The sequence below is a fragment of the Mus musculus genome, chromosome 10 (assembly GCF_000001635.26).
Source record: "Mus musculus strain C57BL/6J chromosome 10, GRCm38.p6 C57BL/6J".
Lineage (NCBI taxonomy): Eukaryota > Metazoa > Chordata > Mammalia > Rodentia > Muridae > Mus > Mus musculus.
In genome coordinates this window covers 18,721,885-18,741,792 of record NC_000076.6, presented here as the reverse complement: position 1 = coordinate 18,741,792, position 19,908 = coordinate 18,721,885, and the positions used below count along the sequence as shown (strand labels likewise).

At 41.8% G+C, this 19,908-nt stretch overlaps 1 protein-coding gene across 1 annotated transcript in view; it reads left to right on the top strand.

Annotated features, from left to right (window-relative positions):
- Window positions 1-19,908, top strand: part of Arfgef3 (ARFGEF family member 3) — a 155,748-nt gene that overhangs the window by 1,966 nt on the left and 133,874 nt on the right. Inside the window, exon 2 of the mRNA NM_001033258.4 lies at window positions 7,684-7,735. Within this exon, the coding sequence (NP_001028430.1) occupies window positions 7,684-7,735 (52 nt within the window). The remainder of the gene's footprint in view (window positions 1-7,683; window positions 7,736-19,908) is intronic.

Genomic DNA, 19,908 nt, shown 5'->3' with positions numbered 1-19,908 from the left:
AGGGTCTGACTATGAGGGGAGGAGAAGGGAGACTGAGTAGATTTCACGAAAGAATGGGTAATCTTTCCATTCTCTAATTTTTCTTCTTTTTTTTTTTCCGATCATACATTTCAGACACTCCTGTAGTGAAAATCTGTTTGTTGAAGGGGAGTGGGGGTATGCAGTATAAACAAAGGCGGAGGCTAGAGGGGTTTGCTGTTTTTCACTCCCCTCCAGTTCCCACAGCCAAGGCAAGGCTTTTACTAGAAAACACTTGCCGCCCATCAGCCCTCGTATTTTAAATAGAGGAACACGTACATTTCTAAGAATGTACTTAAGAAGCTAGAGCAGCACCGTTTCTGCTTGCCCCATGGAGAGCTCCAGGGCCTGGTGGCAGTTAGCTGTGCCACCACGTTGTCGATGGCACCGTGCACAGCAGTTACTTTCTTTGCTCCTGATCCTCTTCCGTCTGGGATTTCTTTGCCGCTCCTTCAAAGCCTTACAGGAAGCTTTCAGTGCCTGCCTCAGTGGAATTCTTTACCCCGCTGGCTTAGAGCCCTGCCCTCCAGACTCTCTTAGAGCACTTAGTACTTTGGAGTTGGCACACGCATACCTATGACGGAAGGATCATTGAGAAACATCTTGAGTACAAAGACAAGGCAAGTTAAAGCTGACCCCCCTCCCCCCACCACACAGTTTACTTGCTCCATCCATGGAAGGTTCATTGGAAGAATAATGGGGTTTGGGCTGATATGAAATTATACAGTCTTAAGGACCTTGACTTGGTCTTTGTGAATTGTCTGTCATGCTCTACACGGATTTTGGGTGTCCATAAACTTAGACCATCTTATCTCCTACTTAGACTGTGTTAGGAGAGGGGAGTAACCCTTATTCAGAGTTTCATGGGGGGAGCCTGGTGTTGGGATTGGTTTCAGCTGTGAATAGGAGATAACCCTAGAGTCACCTGAGAAAAAGAAGGGGCTTCAACTGAAGAATTGCTAGATCAGATTGCTCTGTGACTATGTTCACGGGGCATTTTCCTAATCGCTAATTGATAGAGGAGGGTCCAGACCACTGTGAGATGCCTAGGCAGGTGGGACATGAGCTGTGTGAGAGAGGTAGCTGAATGTGAGCCTGCAACAACCTGAAAAGCAGCTTTCCCTTGTGGTATTTTCTTCAAGCATCTGCTCTTACTTCTTTCAATGATAGACTAACCTGTAACCTGAAAGAAACCCCTTCCTCTCCAAGCTGCTTTTGGTCGTGATGTTTATCATAGCAACAGAGATTATACTAAGACACGCAGTCGGCTTTCTTTAGAATGGAACAGCAGTCATTTCAAGAGAGAGAGGGCCCCCAATGGAGGAGCTAGAGAAAGCAACCAAGGAGCTAAAGAGATCTGCAACCCTGTAGGTGCAACAACATTATGAACTAACCAGTACCCTGGAGCTCTTGACTCTAGCTGCATATGTATCAAAAAATGGCCTAGTTGGCCATCACTGGAAAGAGAGGCCCATTGGACACGCAAACTTTATATGCCCCAGTACAGGGGAATGCCAGGGCCAAAAAGTGGGAATGGGTGGGTAGGAGAGTGGGGGGGAGGGTATGGGAGACTTTTGGGATAGCATTGGAAATGTAATTGAGGAAAATACGTAATAAAAATATATTAAAAAAGAGAGAGACAGAGGTCATCTCTATACTAATAAGGTAAGCTGATAGGGTGTTTTGAGGGGAAAGGGTGTGTGATGAACTTTCTAGAAGCTGATGCAATCATAGAGCTATGTTACAGCAAGATAGAACATTATGTGGCTGCTCCGACATTAAAAACAAACAAACAAACAAAGACATCTGGGACCATCATGGCTAATCCACTCCTTTATTAACTGCCCTTTGCTTCACCGTATGGCGCATCTATATCATTTGTCTGGCAGAATTGTCTGTTTCAATCTCAAAATTCCAGATCAGGACAGACAGTGGTAGTATAGCCTATTCTGCAGGAAAGTCAGACCCTCTTCTCATGTATGGCTAATCCTCCGCTCATTAAAGCTCACCTATAAGTTCAGCTACCTAAAATTGAAGGACTGTAACTCAGAATCCTTCAGTCTCTGTATAAAACTTCTTCCAAATTTGTTTGTTTGTGTCACCTTTCAGTTCTTTCTCTGATGGTGACAAGAACCTGGAAATACTAGTTAGAAGTTTCCACTGTTTCTGACATCGCCTCCACATTCATCAATGCCAATACCTAGATCTTCTAAGGCATAGCTCTAAACCTGTGGGTTGAGACTACCAAAGGACCATCAAACCCATAGCTATTTACTATACAAGTCATAACAATAGCAAAATTATATTTATGAAGTAGCTACAAAAATAATTTTATGGTTGAGAGTCACCACACCATGAGAAACTATATTAAAGGGTCGCAGCATTAGGAAGGTTGAGAACCATGGAGCTAAGGTGGGAAGAGACATAGACCATTTGCACCATTTCAGAGAAAGGATCCATCCCTTCCTTATACCAACTTTGGAAAGACTGGTTATCACCACATTTAGACCATATGGCTCTGCCAGTCACACCCAAGTGGTCCTTGGGTCCTTGGATTCTCTCTGTGACTTGAGTCATAACTGGATTAGACTTATACTATGAGACAGTTGAATATCAGGGTTAAGGAAAGATGGTTTCCTCAGAGCAAACGTATAGTGTGGCTAAGAAAGCAGAATGGATACTGGCCAGTTAAATAAAAGTGAGCAGAGGAGTGGCCCCTTGTGAGCTCAAGCATTGTGGGTTGACAGACTTGGTAGTTTCCGAATCTATAGTTGAGGACATACTTTTAATTTATAAATATACTCTTGCTAACCTCTGTGGCTTCAGATATTTCTCATCCCTAATTTGTAAGGGTTACATGTTAGTTTTTAGAATATTGGAAAACATTAGAATAGTATAGGTAGAAAGTGAATATTATCTTACCACCCAGTGGTAACACTATGTTACATTTAAAAGTTATCCCTTTTGCAAAGGGATCAAGGAATTGTACTTCACATATATTTTAAAATGTAAGACTTTTTTTTAAATGCATTTAACTTTTAAATATTTACCTTATTTATATGGGGGTGGGTACAAAAGCCACCCCATATAAATATATGTAGAAGTCAGACCTACTCTGTGGATTCTGGGAGTTGGCTTCACATTGTCAGGCTTGGTGCATTTACCTACTAAGTCATCTTACTACTTCCTTTAGTACACTTTTACATTTTTTTTTTAACATTTTAGTCTGGTTTGTTATAATACCTTTAAGGGTGAGTGGTTTTGATAGTTGCAGAATAAGTAGCAAGGACTAAGTATGCATTTTATCTTATTCTATGCTACTGAGGATCTTGTTAGCCACTGATGTGCTCTGTGTAGAAAAGCATCCATTGCTTGGGATGAGCCAAGGAGAGCCTTCAAGAACAGGGTTTCCCTTCAGAACTCATAACTCCCAAGGATGGGGCCGGCACTGAAAATAAGAAAGAGAGGCTGGGACTCACGTGGGGCAGCAGCACACCCTCATCTTACAATGACTTTTACTGTTTTACTTATACCTGCAGGCTGATGGGGGATACATTCGAGGTATAAAGGGAAAAGGAAATGAAATTAGAGGTGGAAACTCTCACAAGGCGAAGACCCATTTTTCTTGCCGCCATCTTTTCAGCCCCTTCCCTTCCGGCTCCGATCCTGGTTTCCCCCTAGGCAGTTCTCCACTGTCAGACTTCTTAGAGGGCCTACAGGGATTGTGCCCTTCCCTTTGCTTCCTACTATTCTGCCCCACTCCCATCAACCTCAACTTCTACCAGAGATATGGACACCGCTGGGTGCTGGCTTTGCCTTGCTGCCACTGCTATTTCTGGTGACACTGTGGTTCTTGAGCTACATCATGTCAACAGGACTCTTCCATTCCCACATCCCTAGTCCCTCACATCCCAAGCTCAATGAATTATATCAACATCTTCTTGAGTGGCACAAAAGTGCTTAAAGGTAACAAGACCCAAAGTAACCCTGGATGCTTCTGTAGTTTGTTGTCTAGCCTGCTCTAAGTTCTGCCTCTGTTTACCTCTTAGCTCTATCTCCAGCATGTCCATGTCTCTTTACTTCTGTTGTCTAACCTGCTCTCAGTTCTGCCTCTGTTTACCTCTGAGCTGTATCTCCAGCATCTCCATGTCTCTTTACTTCCGTTGCACATCCAATGGTCATTGTTTCTTTCCAGCCACCCCTGGCTTGCAGCAGCTTGCTGTATTCTCCTTCCTTGTTGCTTCTAGATTTTTTTTCAAGCTACCATTCAAGCAGTACCAACTGGGGAACTTAATCTGTTCATTCCATGCTAGGTGAAAGGGCTGACTAGCACCCATTAGTGTGAAATGGAGCCCTCTGTGTGTTCTGCTAAGTGTCATGTGGCCTGCCTCTACCTGTCTGGGAGCTGCATCCTGTACCACCTTTTCTCTGATGTTCTGAACTTCAGCCATGTGGACCTTCTTTCAGAGACTGACATATGCTATCCTCCCTGTTACTTCATTACCTCAGCAAAGTCATAGTGAACAGCTACAGCATACCAGGAGCTGTTCTCAGTGCAGTTACCATAGGGAATAAAAAAGACAAAAGATCCAATTTGCCGTTCATGGACTATTGCAAGGATGATGTCAAATGATCAAGATAAGTAAAAATATGTACTTATCAGATAGTAACAAATCCTAGAGGAAAATATAAAGTAGTACTTGAGACAGGAGGGCCTTGGAAGGAAAATGGAGTTGCCATCTCAGTAGACCTTTTAGGGGAAGCTGTCTTGAAAGGGAAGTTGTAAGGAAGGCAAGTGTCTAGTGACCTAGGGAAGTGCCGTGTTAGCTGGGCCTAATTACCTATGGTGTTGAGAAGAGAATGAATGACAGGGGCTGAGCCAGAGGCAGGGCAAAGCGAAGGATGCTGTAGTCACCAGGTCTGAGAAGGCAAGAGCTAGGCCAGTGACCTTAGGGAGCATCGACGATGGATGATTGGGATCCAATGAGTGTTTTTGTTTTTGAAACATTTTATTGTATTTTTGTTTGTTTTGTGAGGGTCCTGGGGATCAAATACAAGTCATCAGGTTAGCAGCAAATACTTTTATCTGCTGCTGAGCTCTCATTGACCTTAATTTAAAACTCTTAACGCCTTCATTGAGTCTATTTGCTGGAATGTTTGTTTGGTTTTGAGTTAGGATTTCACTGTGTTGTTTAGGCTGGTCTCTAACTCTTGGGCCGAGGGGATCCTGCTGCCTCTGTGTCCCCAGTATCTGGAACTACAGGTGTGCACTACCATGTTGAACTAAGTTTTATGTCTTTTGAATTCATTATGCGCTCTTCTTGGAAAACCTTCTTACCTAATTTGCAGTCATGTTCAGTTTTAGTACTTCCTAGAGGGAGTCCTGGTACCCATCTGTAGGAGAACCATCTGACGCACACTTTGAATAATGCCTTAAATTTTCCTTCCTGGCGTTTGCCACAGTTTGAAACTAGAGTGTATGCTCTCAGAATTCTCCGACAAACTATTCTCACTACTGGGTCTTCAACCATTACATGGCCTGAAATGCAGTGAGTCTGTCAAGGAGACAGGAGCTGTCCCTGACATCTGAGGCCAAGATCAGGCTTCTGATGACTGATTTCCTTAGCTCTTCCTAAGAATCTTATGGGGCAGACGTCAGTCACCTCCCTTTACAGGTGAGGAAACTGGGTGTGGGTCAGCCGTTGAGCAATTGCCCTGGCTCAATCTTAGTACCAAAAGGAAAAGAAAGAAGGAAAGGAACAAAGGGAGGGAGGGAGGGAGGGAGGAAGAGAAATGGAGATGAGGGGACAAAAGCTTGGACCTGGGAGACTTGTTCCATCCTACAAAATAGTATGGAGCCAGAGAGAAAAGGCGATTCTCTCTGCTCTCTTGTTGGTGTCTCTGTGGTGTTTCTTCCTGCAGTGCTACTCTGCCCTATTTCCCAAAACAGCACTTGGAAGACACTGTTGCGCATATTTCAGGGAGGGCCTGGCTTCTTTGTTCTTTCAGCAATTGACTTGAATTCCACCCTTGTCCCACTTACCTGGAATAGGGGTCTCTGCTCATAGCAACTGTGTGGCTGGCTGCTAAAGATGGTGCTGAAGATTGAATCCAGAGTCTTTCATGCTGGGCAAGCACTCTCCCATAGAATGAATGCCCTGATTTCTTTCCTCTTTCTTCTGGCTCACTCGGCATTTGTAGTGCAGGCAGTGTTCAACCCTGAGCTGAAGATGCACTTCTGTCCCTGGAGAGAACACAATGCGTGCTTGCCTGGTGTCATTTCTCCTTGACTAGCAACATTGACTTGCCCTCACCACTGCTCCCTGTCACACTAATTGCTGGGCTGTGCTAACCTGTGTGAGCCTTTGAGCTACCCCCAGAACCTGCATGTCATGGCTTCCTTTTCTTGCCATCCTGTCTTGTCCTTCGCTCTGACCTCAGTCCCCCTCTTTCCCTGCTGAGCCATATCTCTGAGGCACCACTGGCCCAGCTCAGATCAACTTTCTGTTTTGCTGATGAGTCAGCTATCTCAAATCCAGGATTTGTGCTCCATTGGCTACAGCAGACCTGATTCTGTCCTGCTGGGTCCTATTAGGACTGAGTCTAAGGGACCTATTTGGTTTCTTGTTCTCGCTGATTTCTTAGTGGGTTGAGGGGGCTTGTCTGTCCCCTCCCAAGGGAAGTCATTCAAATGGACAAAGCTTGTTGACTCTGAATGGTGAAGCTAATCACCTGGAGACAAGTTGGAATTATTAAAGTACAACAATTTTAGAGGAGATATAATAATTAGCTTTTTATTGTGTGTACAATTAGAGTCAGTTGTGATGTGATTTATCTGCAAACCGTGGCAAAGTATTGAGTATCTGGGTTGAGTATGACATTTGAGGAAGAGCCTACTTGTAGTGTGATTAAGTAGATGGTACAATCTACCATGTCACAAGCATGTGAGGTTAACATGGAAGTCCCTACAACACATAAGTAGGACAGAAGGAAGAAATAGATTTGTTTTGAAGATAGAAACCCAATTCTTGTTCAATATTCTTGAATGGAAATTCCCAATAAATCACTGTGTCCTGATAATGTAGCAAACACACTGCAAAAACAAATGTAACTTCAGTATTTCTCATAATGTTTAAGGAAACCCGGAAAGGGCAAATGTGCTTTAATAATAGAAAAACTGTTGAATAAATTATGTGGTGACATGTCCTATAAGGTGCCTTGTGAACTTGAAAGTCTTCACATGTATGAGTTTATTTATTGAGAGATTAAAATGCTTCAACCAAACAGCTCTTGCTTCTTTGATGGACAGATTCTTTGATGGACAGATTCTTTGATGGACAGATTCTTTGATGGACAGATGTAGCATCTTGGTCAATGTTCAGTGCAGTGACTTGGCATTACGGCTTAGGTTAAGGATTTAGTTGTTCATTCCTTGCCACTAACAGGAAAATGTGGTCTTGTTTTTAATAAGCTTTTTTCCCAATAATGAAGTGAGGTTCACTGTGGGGGAAGAATTTTAAAATAAAGATGACTGAGAAGTGAGTAGTTTTTATTGTAAAAGAGGGAACAAAAGCCACTGATGAGTTCAGAGAGTATAGAGATTTTAGTTTTTAGATATCATAGTCTTTGAATATTTACTTGTAATTCCACAATCTTCTTTTACAGAAACCCTAGGTGGCCTGGACACTGTTGTGAAGATCCCTCCCCACTTGTTGAGGTAAGAGATGGGAAGTGCAGCAGGAACAAAAATCACCTTCTATGGTTTCCTAAAGGCTGGATCACCTTGTTGCTTTATAGCCTCTCAAGTGCTGCATAGTTTTTATCTTGTGTTGTTGGTTTGTTTGGTGTGGGTGAAGTGGGATATTTCATGAGGGGAGCAAGATGCGGGTTTGGTCTATTTCCATTTGTGTGTGAAGTCAGTGATACTAAGAGTCAGTGAGCAGAAGGATGTAACTAGGCAAGAAGAGAAATAACCAAAGCTAACATGAGAGAATGAAATGGAGCAAACCCTTCCAGTGACGCACAGTATGTCCTCTGGGAAGCACAGTCAGCCCAAGCAGCTGCAGTGGGTTTCATTTTCTCCCCCAGCCTTGGCAGGACACCTTCTTGCTGAAGGCAATCTGAAGTCACTTGCAGCAGCTCTGAGACACAAGCCTATTTCTATACCTTCCTCACCTGCCAATGCACATTTTTCCTTCTTTCTCCTTATTTTGAGATAAATGTATGTCCTGTGTAGAAAATGGGAAAGAACAAAAGAATAAAAAGGACTATTTTCACAATCACACACCTGTGGATAATGACTAAAGCCATTATAGTAGATTTTTCTCAAGTCCTCTTCACATACATATAAAACATACAAATGAATGTGGATTTTTCTTCCAATTCATTTTCTGCTTATTTTTTAAAATTTAATACTATATGAAACATGTTTTCTAAATTCCAATATGTTCTTTAAAGTGCTTTAGTTTTAATCTCATGGCTGTAGGCCTAATTGATCTAGCAGTTTTTCTATTATTAAAGCTCTTGATGATTTCTAAGTTTTCCTATAATATTATGAGAAGTGACCTTACAATCGTTTATAGAGTATATTTTCTACATCATCAGGACACAGTGACTTATTGTGAATTTTCATTCAAGTGAACTGAACGGGATTCAATCTTGTTCTTCAATTTGTCTTCAAACCATTGTATCACTTCTCCTGTCATATGTGCTCCAGTATTCACATGTTGTAGGGACTGCCATGTAAATCAAAGTTGTACAGAGCTGGCCAATTGACAGAGTGGCAGCAACACACATGGCTACCAGCGAGCTGTCCCAAGAGGCTGTGTAAGAACTACAAAGGCAGCCTGGTTTGGGGAGTTCATTTCCTGTCTTCTAACTCCTGTATGTACCTTTTCTTGAAGCTGATGTGATCCAGGTTAACTTAGTCATAGCGGATTTTCCCCCCTCACCTTTCACTGCACTCTTCTGCTTGACAGAGAAGAGCAGAGCTGGTACCATGCTGCTCTGCTCTGAGAGTTCCGTAGGATGGGAAACCACCATACCACCACAGAGGACTGTGGAAATGCCAGTCTGTGGGCACAAGAAATGATAAGAACCAAGAAATGCATCTTTGTGCAATTTGGTTAATTTTTACTTCTTGACTGTCAGCAAACTTGAAGGAGACCTAATCCAGCTATAAGATGATAAATGAAAATATCTTTTGATAAGTTACCATCATTTCATGTAAACACATACAGACAAGGTTTCTCACTGCTTACATCCATAAAATAACAATGATCTAAAGCTGGTGCCACGCCAGGCTTTATCACAAACAGTGGTAAGACTCATCCATAGATAAATGAACTAATTGAAGGGATCAACAAACCCTGTTCATCTCATTAGAAAACATTTCCAATAAAATTGCTTTTTTCATGTTAACAATATTAACATTCCTATAAATAATTGTTATTGTTCTTTGGATCAATCATGTGCATTAATAATGATAGCTCAAACTGAAAGAAAATCAAACACTTTTAAGCACTATAGTCCCAGGACATTCTTAAAAGTATCATTTTATGCATACTTTGTTATAAAAAGCATAATATGGAGATTCATAAAAGCCTTTCAAGCATTAACTCATATTGTATTTAGAAAAAAAATTCTGTGGGTGAAGTGGAATGGAAATGTGAGTTCAAGGAGAAAAAGAGACAATGGAGTTTTTTCTTGTTAAGGATGAATTTGTTCTCTTATTTTCAGTAGTTTAAAACAGTTTTCAGGTTGCTGTAGTGTATAGAGTTCATTAAATAAATTTAAAATAGTATATGTTTTAAATGAAATTCTAAATAATTCCAATATGCAACAACTATAGCCTTCATAATTAAAATTACACTGGAAAAATCTTAATTTTAAAATACATGGAAACAAAATCATAATTTTTTTAAATAACCATATAAGCAAAAAAATCATCTTGACCTCTCACTATTCTGAAGATTGTTTTTCATACCAAAGTATGATTCAATCTGAAAATGAGGCTTATGTGGCTCTAGATGTGTGATAGCAGCTCAGCCTTCAGGGTGAGAACAGCAGATAGCAATGGCCATAGCGTAGGGGTCTAGTCTGCCCTGTTCACAGGCAGACAGGGAGCCCCTGAGATGCCTCATTGGTCAAGGACACCTGACTGAGGGCCTGAACTGTATCGCCAGGATCCACATGCGGAAGGAGAGGACCAGCTTCACAAATTGTCCTCTGACCTTCACCCATGCATCAAGGCACATACACACACAGCACTACCACCACCACCACCAACAATAATAACCAAATTGTAATAAAAGGTAGCTGATATTTTCATCATGTGTTGCAGGGGGAGCTCAAGAATTGGAGACAATACCATTTTATTGGTGCTAAAGGACATGCATTTGGTTCTCATGCATTTGTATTTACCCTCATTTCATAGCTCGCTGGCCATCTTGTATACCCTAGGACTAGGAGATGGCAACAGAATTTGAGAAAAGGGTTCCAAAGGATGAGTTGTGGATTAATGTCTTTAGGAGACTTAACCTAGAATCATCATTATTAGGAATATAAGTCAAAGTGATTATCCTGATGACAGAGAGCTGCACCATCATCTTTGTATTTAGAAGAATCTGCAATGCTGTATTTTATGTGCACAGCAAAGGCCATCAAACATTGTTGTGCAGGGCACTGAACCATATGAACGAGACATGTCACATAGCTCATGTTGGAGACTTTTTATTCTGGAAGGGGAGAATAAGGACAAACAAGGGAACACTGTTACATTGGTTGAATTTATTATAGACTTTCAGACTTGTATAAGGAGGCTTCAGGAGGCTCGAGTCACAGTAGTGGAGCCTTTCAAAGCCTCATTGCAAAGGAACACAGGAGAAGCCGTGATTACAGCAAGGATGAGTTATCGAATCAACAACAGGTTGAATAACTATGTTGTGTCATGATTAGGGAAGTGATACGATGAGCTCATTTTTTAACGTGTAGATTGATTGGTCTGAGAGGAACTCTGATGTTCGCTTTTTGCTGTTGTTTTGCTTTTATTGACTGATGAGTGATTTTTGAGACAGCATCTCTTAAAAACATGTTTTAGATGGTGTTATAAGGAATCATTGAAATGCCAAATAGTTTCCTATGCTTTCATTTTGATTTCTCAACTGTTAGATATATGGCATTCTAATACATAACTATAAATATGGCTTTGATCATTTGTGCATATTAATAAAGACAGCTCAAATCAGAAGCACACTGAACCCTTGAGACACCTGTGTGGTATTATCCTCCTCCACTTGAGCAATTGCTTTTAAAGACTTCTCACACAAGCCTGAGTGCAAATTAATATGCATGATTTAAGTGATTGGTGAATGCATAGTACATTTTCTGGGAGGAGCACCCTAGTGGGAATTAAGGAGTTATCAGGAGACACTGCCTATGCAGGAAGGTGCAATGAATACACCCTATGAATTATTTCCTCGATTTGTTAGCAGAGGATCGTTTTCATCTTCTTGTTGCTATTAGTCTTACTCTTGACCTTGGAGATGAGCATTCAGGGTCCCTGACTTGCCATTCGGTGTCTGCAGTCCCCTACCCTTTGTGCCACACTACCCTCTTCTTGAACTCAAGGTATTCCATGTGTTTGTGAAAGGTTGAAGAAAGCCTATCAGCTAAGATTCTACTGCAGGGTCCCTTTACTCAAGAGGCATCCACAGAGCACAGTGTGCACTAGGTTAGGGTCACCATCTCTAGTTCTTGTTTTACCAATAGATTGTTTCCTATCAGTAACTGCATAAAATACTTCTGACCAGGTCAAACTACCACTCATTGTCACTGATTCTAGGCTGACGTGAGAATTTTGGCTTCTTTAAAAACACAGAAATATTTTATGAATGTGTTTTCATTTGAATCCCAGGTGTGGGATATGGGGCTGCTTCAGATTGGCCACAGCAGCTGACTGTGATTTGCCCGGGGCTCTAGCAGGGGTGTGATTTTGGCAGGTACAGATAGTTTCTGTGAATGTGTAACATTTGGAATTCTGGAAACTCTTCAGAGGGTATAGAAACCCACCAACAGTTTCCCAACTCTCAGGGCCTTAGCATTTATATACCCTGGGAAGACTGCCCAGAATTCCAGATGTCACATACTCACAAGTTCTTATGAGGACTTGGCTATTTGGGTACCTGACTATTCAGATAATTTGTCTTATCTGAAAATTTTCAGACTTTACATTTTCTCTTCTTCATCTGTTAAAAGGGTAGGAGTTCATGCCTGAGACATGGGCCTTTTGTTAGGATTTTATTTGTTATTTGTAATGGCTGCTTCTCCCAGATGGGTCTTGATCTGTAGGCCATTCCCTGCAGTTGCTCTTGTCAGAGAGACATTCCCAGTGTCCTCTGCCCCTTATTGCTCTGTCTTTCCATCTGCCCAGTTTTTCTTCTTGTCAGTGAATTGCAGACCCCATATTTGGATAGCAGTGAATTTGAACACTCTAATTGGCATGGCTCTATGTGAATCTACACAACTATCTAAATAAGCCCAGATACCTCAGGACTCTATTACATTGGTGGATCTGGCTGGTTTTCAGACTTCCAATCGTATCTTGCTTGTCAGATTTCCACAGAGATTCTCTATTTTGAGATCAGGCCAAGTTATACAGTTAGATCCTGTCTTTAAAAGATTTTTAAATCATAATTTTTGGGTCAATCTTGATTTTACATGGGATGTTAACATTTAGTTTCCTGAGATGTTATTGATCCCTTAGACTGTGTCTAAGGCTAGTGTGAAGGTTTTCACCCCCTCTAGGTCTAGTCCTGCACTCTCACTACCAGGAAGATTCCACGGCTACTGGGTGTCCACTTTCTTGATCAGCCTTCTGCAGCCATGTTTAGTAAAACTTCCTGTCCCTTGTAGTGTTTTTAGGTACTTTCTAGTTTTTATTACATTTCTGAGAGCCACTCCTAAGTTGAAATAAAGCATTCTTGCCAAGGGTGCTCATGATGGTTTGAGTAGGTTTGGCCCCCATAGATGAGTGCTTGGCCATAGGGAGTGGCACTGTTAAGAGGTGTGACATTACTGGAGGAAGTGTGGCCTTGTTGAAGAAAGTACATCACTGTGTAGGTGGGCCTTGAGGTCTTCTATTCTCAGGCTCTACCCAGTATGGAATCTTGTCTCCTCCTGGCTGCCTGCAGAAGAGTCTTCTGGCTTCCTTTTGATCAAGATATAGAACTCTCAGCTCCTCCAGCACCAAGTCTGCCTGGATGCTGCCATGCGTCCTGTTATGGTAATAATAGGCTAAACCTCTGAAACTGTTTTCATCCAACCCCAATTAAAGTTTTTCTTTTATAAAAGTTGCCTTAGTCATCTTCATATTAATGAAACCCTAAGACAATGATCTATACTTTATATACCAAACCTGAGACTTAGACAACTGCTCTGGCTTACAGTCCATTGTAATCTCCCCCTTGTCTGAAGCTCTGAATAGTGGGGCATATTCGGGCTGCTCACTTCATCAAGACCAGTTGTTGTTCATTGCCTACAGCCTTTCCCTATCATTTTGTTGGCCTTTAAAATTGCTGAGGTCTTTATTCACCCTGGAAGTTAGAAATGTCCCCTGTCCCCCAAGCCTCGTTATACTTTTGGTGTAATTCTGCCATGGGGCTTATCTACTGCATCCTAAGTTATTTAGGGGGCTCAGGGATCAGATCCGATGCTCAAGAGTTCATCTTTTTTGTGTCCCCCGGTTTAGTGCCTAATGGACCTTTTGGGGATGAAATGGTCTCCCCAAATTTCTCCTTATTAATTCCAGGGACTGTATGTTTCACTCCTAGATTCCTTTTTAAAAGTATTTTGGGGAAATCTCCAATAGAATCGAATCTCAGCTCTGGTAATGGACCTTTTAATATCTTTCTGACTAAGCATATCTCAAAGAATAGGTTCAGAAACCTAATACCCAACTCATTGATCCCAGCTAGTGTAGATTTAGACCTCTTGCCTGCTACTTGATCCAAGAAAGCCCTGACCAATGTAATGTGGGGTGGGAGTGGTAGTCATCAGGACACTGATTCACATTCCGTGCCAGAGAATGCTGACTATAAACTCTTCAGTTCTTAATAAGTCTCAAAGAGAAATTCATGCCCTCATGACTTTTTTTTTCTTTTAACATTGGATTATAAATAAAATATTTCTAGACCAGTTGTTCTGGCCTCAGCAGCTTTGGCATATGAAACACAGGGCACCTATGGCAGATACACCTTATTTCAACTTATGGGTAGCTCTAGAATAGGAGTGACATGGGGCAAGGACTGTAAAGTGCCTAACCCAACCCCCAACATGAATTCCACGTGTAGTATTTCTGATTTTAAAGAAGAATAAAGGACCTTGACTCCTATCCTATTAAAAGACAAAAGTGTCTTTTCCTTATAGTCCAAGGTACTTATAACTTACTGGTCTAGCTGAGATAAAACTGTCAAGAAACCCCTCAAGCTGTTAAAAGACAACTATTGGTAGCAGCCCTCTGGTTGGTATTGCACAGTACCCCACTGAGGAAAATGCAGCCATGTCTCCAGCATCAGCTTGGCTGCCATTTTACTTTCCCTCTCCATGACTCTTTGGAACCACCATTAGCTTAGTTACGTTCTCCTGCCAGGTTTACTTCTGAAGGGGCTCTACAGCCTTTCTTCCTGTTTGTCCTTGTGTAGCTTCCATACTGCTTCTTCCTGCAGCCTTCTGCTTTAGTGTGTCTATTAGGTTCCGACTTAACTCTGCAGCTAATGTGCTTACACACACATTCTGCCTTATCTTGTCTTAGGAACCTACTGGTCTTTCATGCAGGTGAAAGAAAGCGCATTCGTCAGCATTTGTGCTTGGAAAGATCCATCCATCATAGCTCTCCATTCTTTGTATTGCTTCCTTTTCATTGCTTTTATGCTATGTTGACCTATTTCATTTTGGTCCTAATCTTTGAGCCCGGCAGTAACTGCTGCATGGTTTATGACATATTTTGTTTTGTTTTGTTTTTAGTTTTGATTGGAAACACCTACCTGCATCAACTGGGAAGGACCATGACTTAAAAATGGCAAGAGAAATCTCTGCAGCTACTGTGGGGAGGCAATTCTGGTCCCATCAGTGTAGTTCCTGCCTTTCCCCCTTCCTATTTCTTCTTATATTTGTGTGTGTGTGTGACAGTCAGAAGGCAACCTCAGGTGTTGTTTCCCGTCTTCCACCTTGTTAGTGACAGACAGTCTCTTGTTTTACTAATGAGTATGACAAATAGCTGGCCCACAAACTTCTGGGGCTTCTCCTCCTCCCCTTGCTATAGGAGCAGCTGAAGTCAGAGAACCCACCTCTGGCTCTCTGCAGGATGTGTGGATCTGGACTCAGGTCATCAGTCCTGCACAGAGCAAGATGCTTTACACACTGAGCCCTCCTCCCAGCCCCGTGTCCTTGCCTTGCTTATGCAGTGAAGAGGGGTGTTGACACTTGTAGAGCAGAGGAAGCAAAGGATGTGTAGGATCCCAGGCCACGCCACCAGCTCAGATATTGAAAGAGTAAATATTACCATATGTGTAGGGCAGGTGCTTCTATAAGACTCCAGCACTGTTCCAGGTAAATTACAGGCAGCTGCACTTCTGAATAGAAGTTCATTGCTCTAAAGTCTCATGCTTGCTACCCACTTCCTTTCTTCACTGCCACAACTGAGTTCTCTTGGTAGTCACACAAATATAAATGTAGTTGGGCTTTATTGAGCCCGGCTCTGTTGAGTTTTGCTGGCTTTTTTTTAATTAGGTATTTTCTTCATTTACATTTCTAATGCTATCCCAAAAGTCCCCCATACCCTCCCCTCCCCACTCCCCTACCCACTCACTCCCACTTCTTGGCCCTGGCATTCCCCTGTACTGAGGCATATAAAGTTTGCAAGACCAATGGGCATCTCTACTGATAGCCAACTAAGCCATCTTCTGATACATACACAGCTAGAGTCAAGAGCTCCAGGGTACTGGTTAGTTCATATTGTTGTTCCACCTATAGGGTTGCAGACCCCTTTAGCTCCTTGGGTACTTTCTCTAGCTCCTCCATTGGGGGCCCTGTGATCCATCCAATAGCTGACTGTGAGCATCCACTTCTGTGTTTGCCAGGCCCCAGCATAGCCTCACAAGAGACAGCTATATCAGGGTCCTTTCAGCAAAATCTTGCTAGTGTATGCAATGGTGTCAGCATTTGGAAGCTGATTATGGGATGGATCCCTGGGTATGGCAGTCTCTAGATGGTCCATCCTTTCGTCTCAGCTCCAAACTTTGTCTCTGTAACTTCTTCCATGGGTGTTTTGTTCCCAGTTCTAAGAAGGGGCAAAGTATCCACACTTTGGTCTTCATTCTTCTTGAGTTTCATGTGTTTCACAAATTGTATCTTATATCTTGGGTATTCTAAGTTTCTGGGCTAATATCCACTTATCAGTGAGTACATATCATGTGAGTTCTTTTGTGATTGGGTTACCTCACTCAGGATGATGCCCTCCAGGTCCATCCATTTGCCTAGGAATTTCATAAATGCATTCTTTTTAATAGCTGAGTAGTACTCCATTGTGTAAATGTACCACATTTTCTGTATCCATTCCTCTGTTGAGGGGCATCTGGGTTCTTTCCAGCTTCTGGCTATTATAAATAAGGCAGCTATGAACATAGTGGAGCATGTGTCCATCTTACCGGTTGGAACATCTTCTGGATATATGCCCAGGAGAGGTATTGCGGGATCCTCCTGTAGTACTATGTCCAATTTTCTGAGGAACCGCCAGACTGATTTCCAGAGTGGTTGTACAAGCTTGCAATTCCACCAACAATGGAGGAGTGTTCCTCTTCCTCCACATCCTTACCAGCATCTGCTGTCACCTGAATTTTTGATCTTAGCCATTCTGACTGGTGTGAGGTGGAATCTCAGGGTTGTTTTTATTTGCATTTCCCTGATGATTAAGGATGCTGAACATTTTTTCAGGTGCTTCTCAGCTCTTCCATATTCCTCAGGTGAGAATTCTTTGTTTAGCTCTGAGCCCCAGTTTTTAATGGGGTTATTTGATTTTTCTGGAGTCCACCTTCTTGAGTTCTTTATATATATTGGATATTAGATTTAGGATAGGTAAAGATCCTTTCCCAATCTCTTGGTGGTCTTTTTGTCTTATTGACAGTGTTTTTTGCCTTACAGAAGCTTTGCAATTTTATGAGGTCACATTTGTCGATTCTCGATCTTACAGCACAAGCCATTGCTGTTCTATTCAGGAATTTTTCCCCTGTGTTTTGCTGGCTTTTTACCAGGAGGAAAATATATAATAGGATCTTTAAGGACTATTGGTTATTCTAAGCCTGGCTGATATTCTGTTTGGGGGGAATTATTGATCTTAGTATGAAGGGAAATGTGGGGAGACATTGTCTGCTCTGCTGGGGAACAGTGGGGAGCTTTTCAATAAAATCTTGTTATGAAAAATGTCTAGTACCCCCCCCAGAACAATTTATGTTAAATAGGTGAATAAAATGGCATCTCAGTGATGGGCACAAGCAACTCCCATGCCAAGAGAAAGCTCCATGCATTCAGTGTGGGTGTTAGCCATGCTGAAGCTAAAACCTGTCTTCTAAATCTGATCTGATTGCTTCTTTTCCTTTCCCACCATTTGGAAGACTGCGTATTCCTGTCACCCTCCGCTTAACTTACATGACAACACTAGACACTTTCTAATGTATAGGCAGATTTTTCCCTGCATATCTGTCAGTGGCAAACCAGTCCTGATGGTTTTTACATTCTATTCCCTTCGATGAGCAAAACTTCAATTAGCCTCAATTATAAGCTTTTGGCTCATAGCCCAACCTCAAAGCACTTTTTAAAGGGATGCAGTCTTCACTAGTCAAAGCAATGAGGTAGCAAAGAAGTACAGATGCCTAAGACAGAGGAATTATCAGCCTAGGTGGGTATTTTAGGAGGTCAGCAAATTATTAGGTGGGAAGCCATGGGTGCTCACCCTTTCATTATAACCAGTGTTTGATGCTCTTGTAACACTTTGTTGTAAAGGGATGCCTTTTAGAAAGGAAATATAACCTCCTGTTGGAAAAAAAAATGTGAATTTTTATTTCTTAACCCTTTTCATGTTACTTGAATGGGGTAAGATTTATGCTGTATCAGTTCTTCTATGAGCATATTTTCATAATTAATTGTATGCGTAATTTGGAACATCATTCTTGATTTAATTTCAAAGTGTGCCTCTGAGAAATTGTTTTTATCCATAGAAGTGGGTTCTAACCTGTGTGACACTGAGTCCATCAGTTCCTTGTTATCTGTGGCTCAGAGAGTATTTGTCTCTCTTCTTCACTCTTTCAGGCACAGTCTTTTGTAGACACCTGTTACAAAGACTAGAGTTATGCTTTGTTTCCTGGGAATTTTTTATTAAACATTTTATTTTTAATCTTCTTTTATTTTATTTTACTGCATATTCAGATATATGTGAGGAGTGTGTGTGTGTGTGTGTGTGCGCGCGCGCGCATGCACACATGCACACGCATATGCTCTAGTGCATGTATGTGCTTGCATATGCATCTTATCGGTCTCAGTGTCTTAGTGGTATTATGTAGCTACAAAAAGCCTTAATGTCTTTTTTTCAAGGCTAGTTCAATGCATTTGATGCCAATCTCACTTTGCCTATTTTAGAGTCTGAGACTGTATTAAAATGTTATATTGTGGGGTTTTTTTTGGTGGTTGTTGTTGTTGTTGGAGACAGGGTTTCTCTGTATAGCCCTGGCTGTCCTGGAACTGACTCTGCAGACCAGCCTGGCCTTGAACCCAGAAATCTGCCTGCCCCTGCCTCCCAAGTGCCGGGATTAAAGGCGTGCACCACCACTGCCTGGCTAAAATGTTATTTCTTAATATGCTCAGTATGGGGCATATTAGAACATAAGCTCCCGATTTTCAAACTTAGTTATCATTTTGGGGACCCTTTTAGGTGCTATGAATGCTGGCCTTGTGGGCCCCATGAGATAGTCCAAATTGTGAGGTTCGTGGATCCATAGACGTGAAGTGGGGAAGGAGCCTCATGAGCCAGCCCAGAGCAGACTTAGGGCAGCTAGACTCCAAAACTCCCCTTGCTAAGGACTGCAAAGTAATACCCCTTCCATGGTTTAGCATACAGCCTATCTGTCTGTCTATCCCCTCCTTACTGTCCCCCTCCCCCCTCTTTGTGGAAGAACTAAGATCTAGAGAACTTAATTTCATATGGAAAATTATTTGATGACAAAGCACCATCCCTGAATTTTTTCCTTGGGAAATGTGCTGTTTTGCCACCACTAATGAGCACAATGTAATGTTCTGATGTGTAAGCATGCATTTTCATACCATGCACCAAGACAAATCTCAGTCCAATTTTTAAGGAGCCAGAGCTTTGAAAGAGTGTCCTGCATTCAGACCAAGAGACCAGTCATGAATTATTAGAGTAATCAAGATTAGTTTATGTGTATGGCTTTGCCAGGAAATGACCAAAATAGACTGTTCCCCTTCAGAAAGCAGAATTCCCAAGATGAAAGAGACTCTGGTCTAGAATTGATGTGGATACCTACTTGGAAAGCCTGAATACTTATATAATTAAATAAATAGCCCTAAATTCTCCCGGCTTCTGCTGCCTTGACCCTGGGAAGACTACAGTGGCAATTCAAAGGGATCTACCAGTGGGGTTAAGATGAGTGGAGCTGTTGATTTAGTGAGGGAAGACTTAAAGTAGGCTCATAAATGCATCTAGAATATATTATATTTTGAGCTAGAGCAAACTTAGTTTTTCAATCAAATGAAATCCAGAGGAAATCAATATGTTTAAAAGATTTTTCCCCCCTCTGAAACTATAACTTCTCAGTTGCTTGCTCT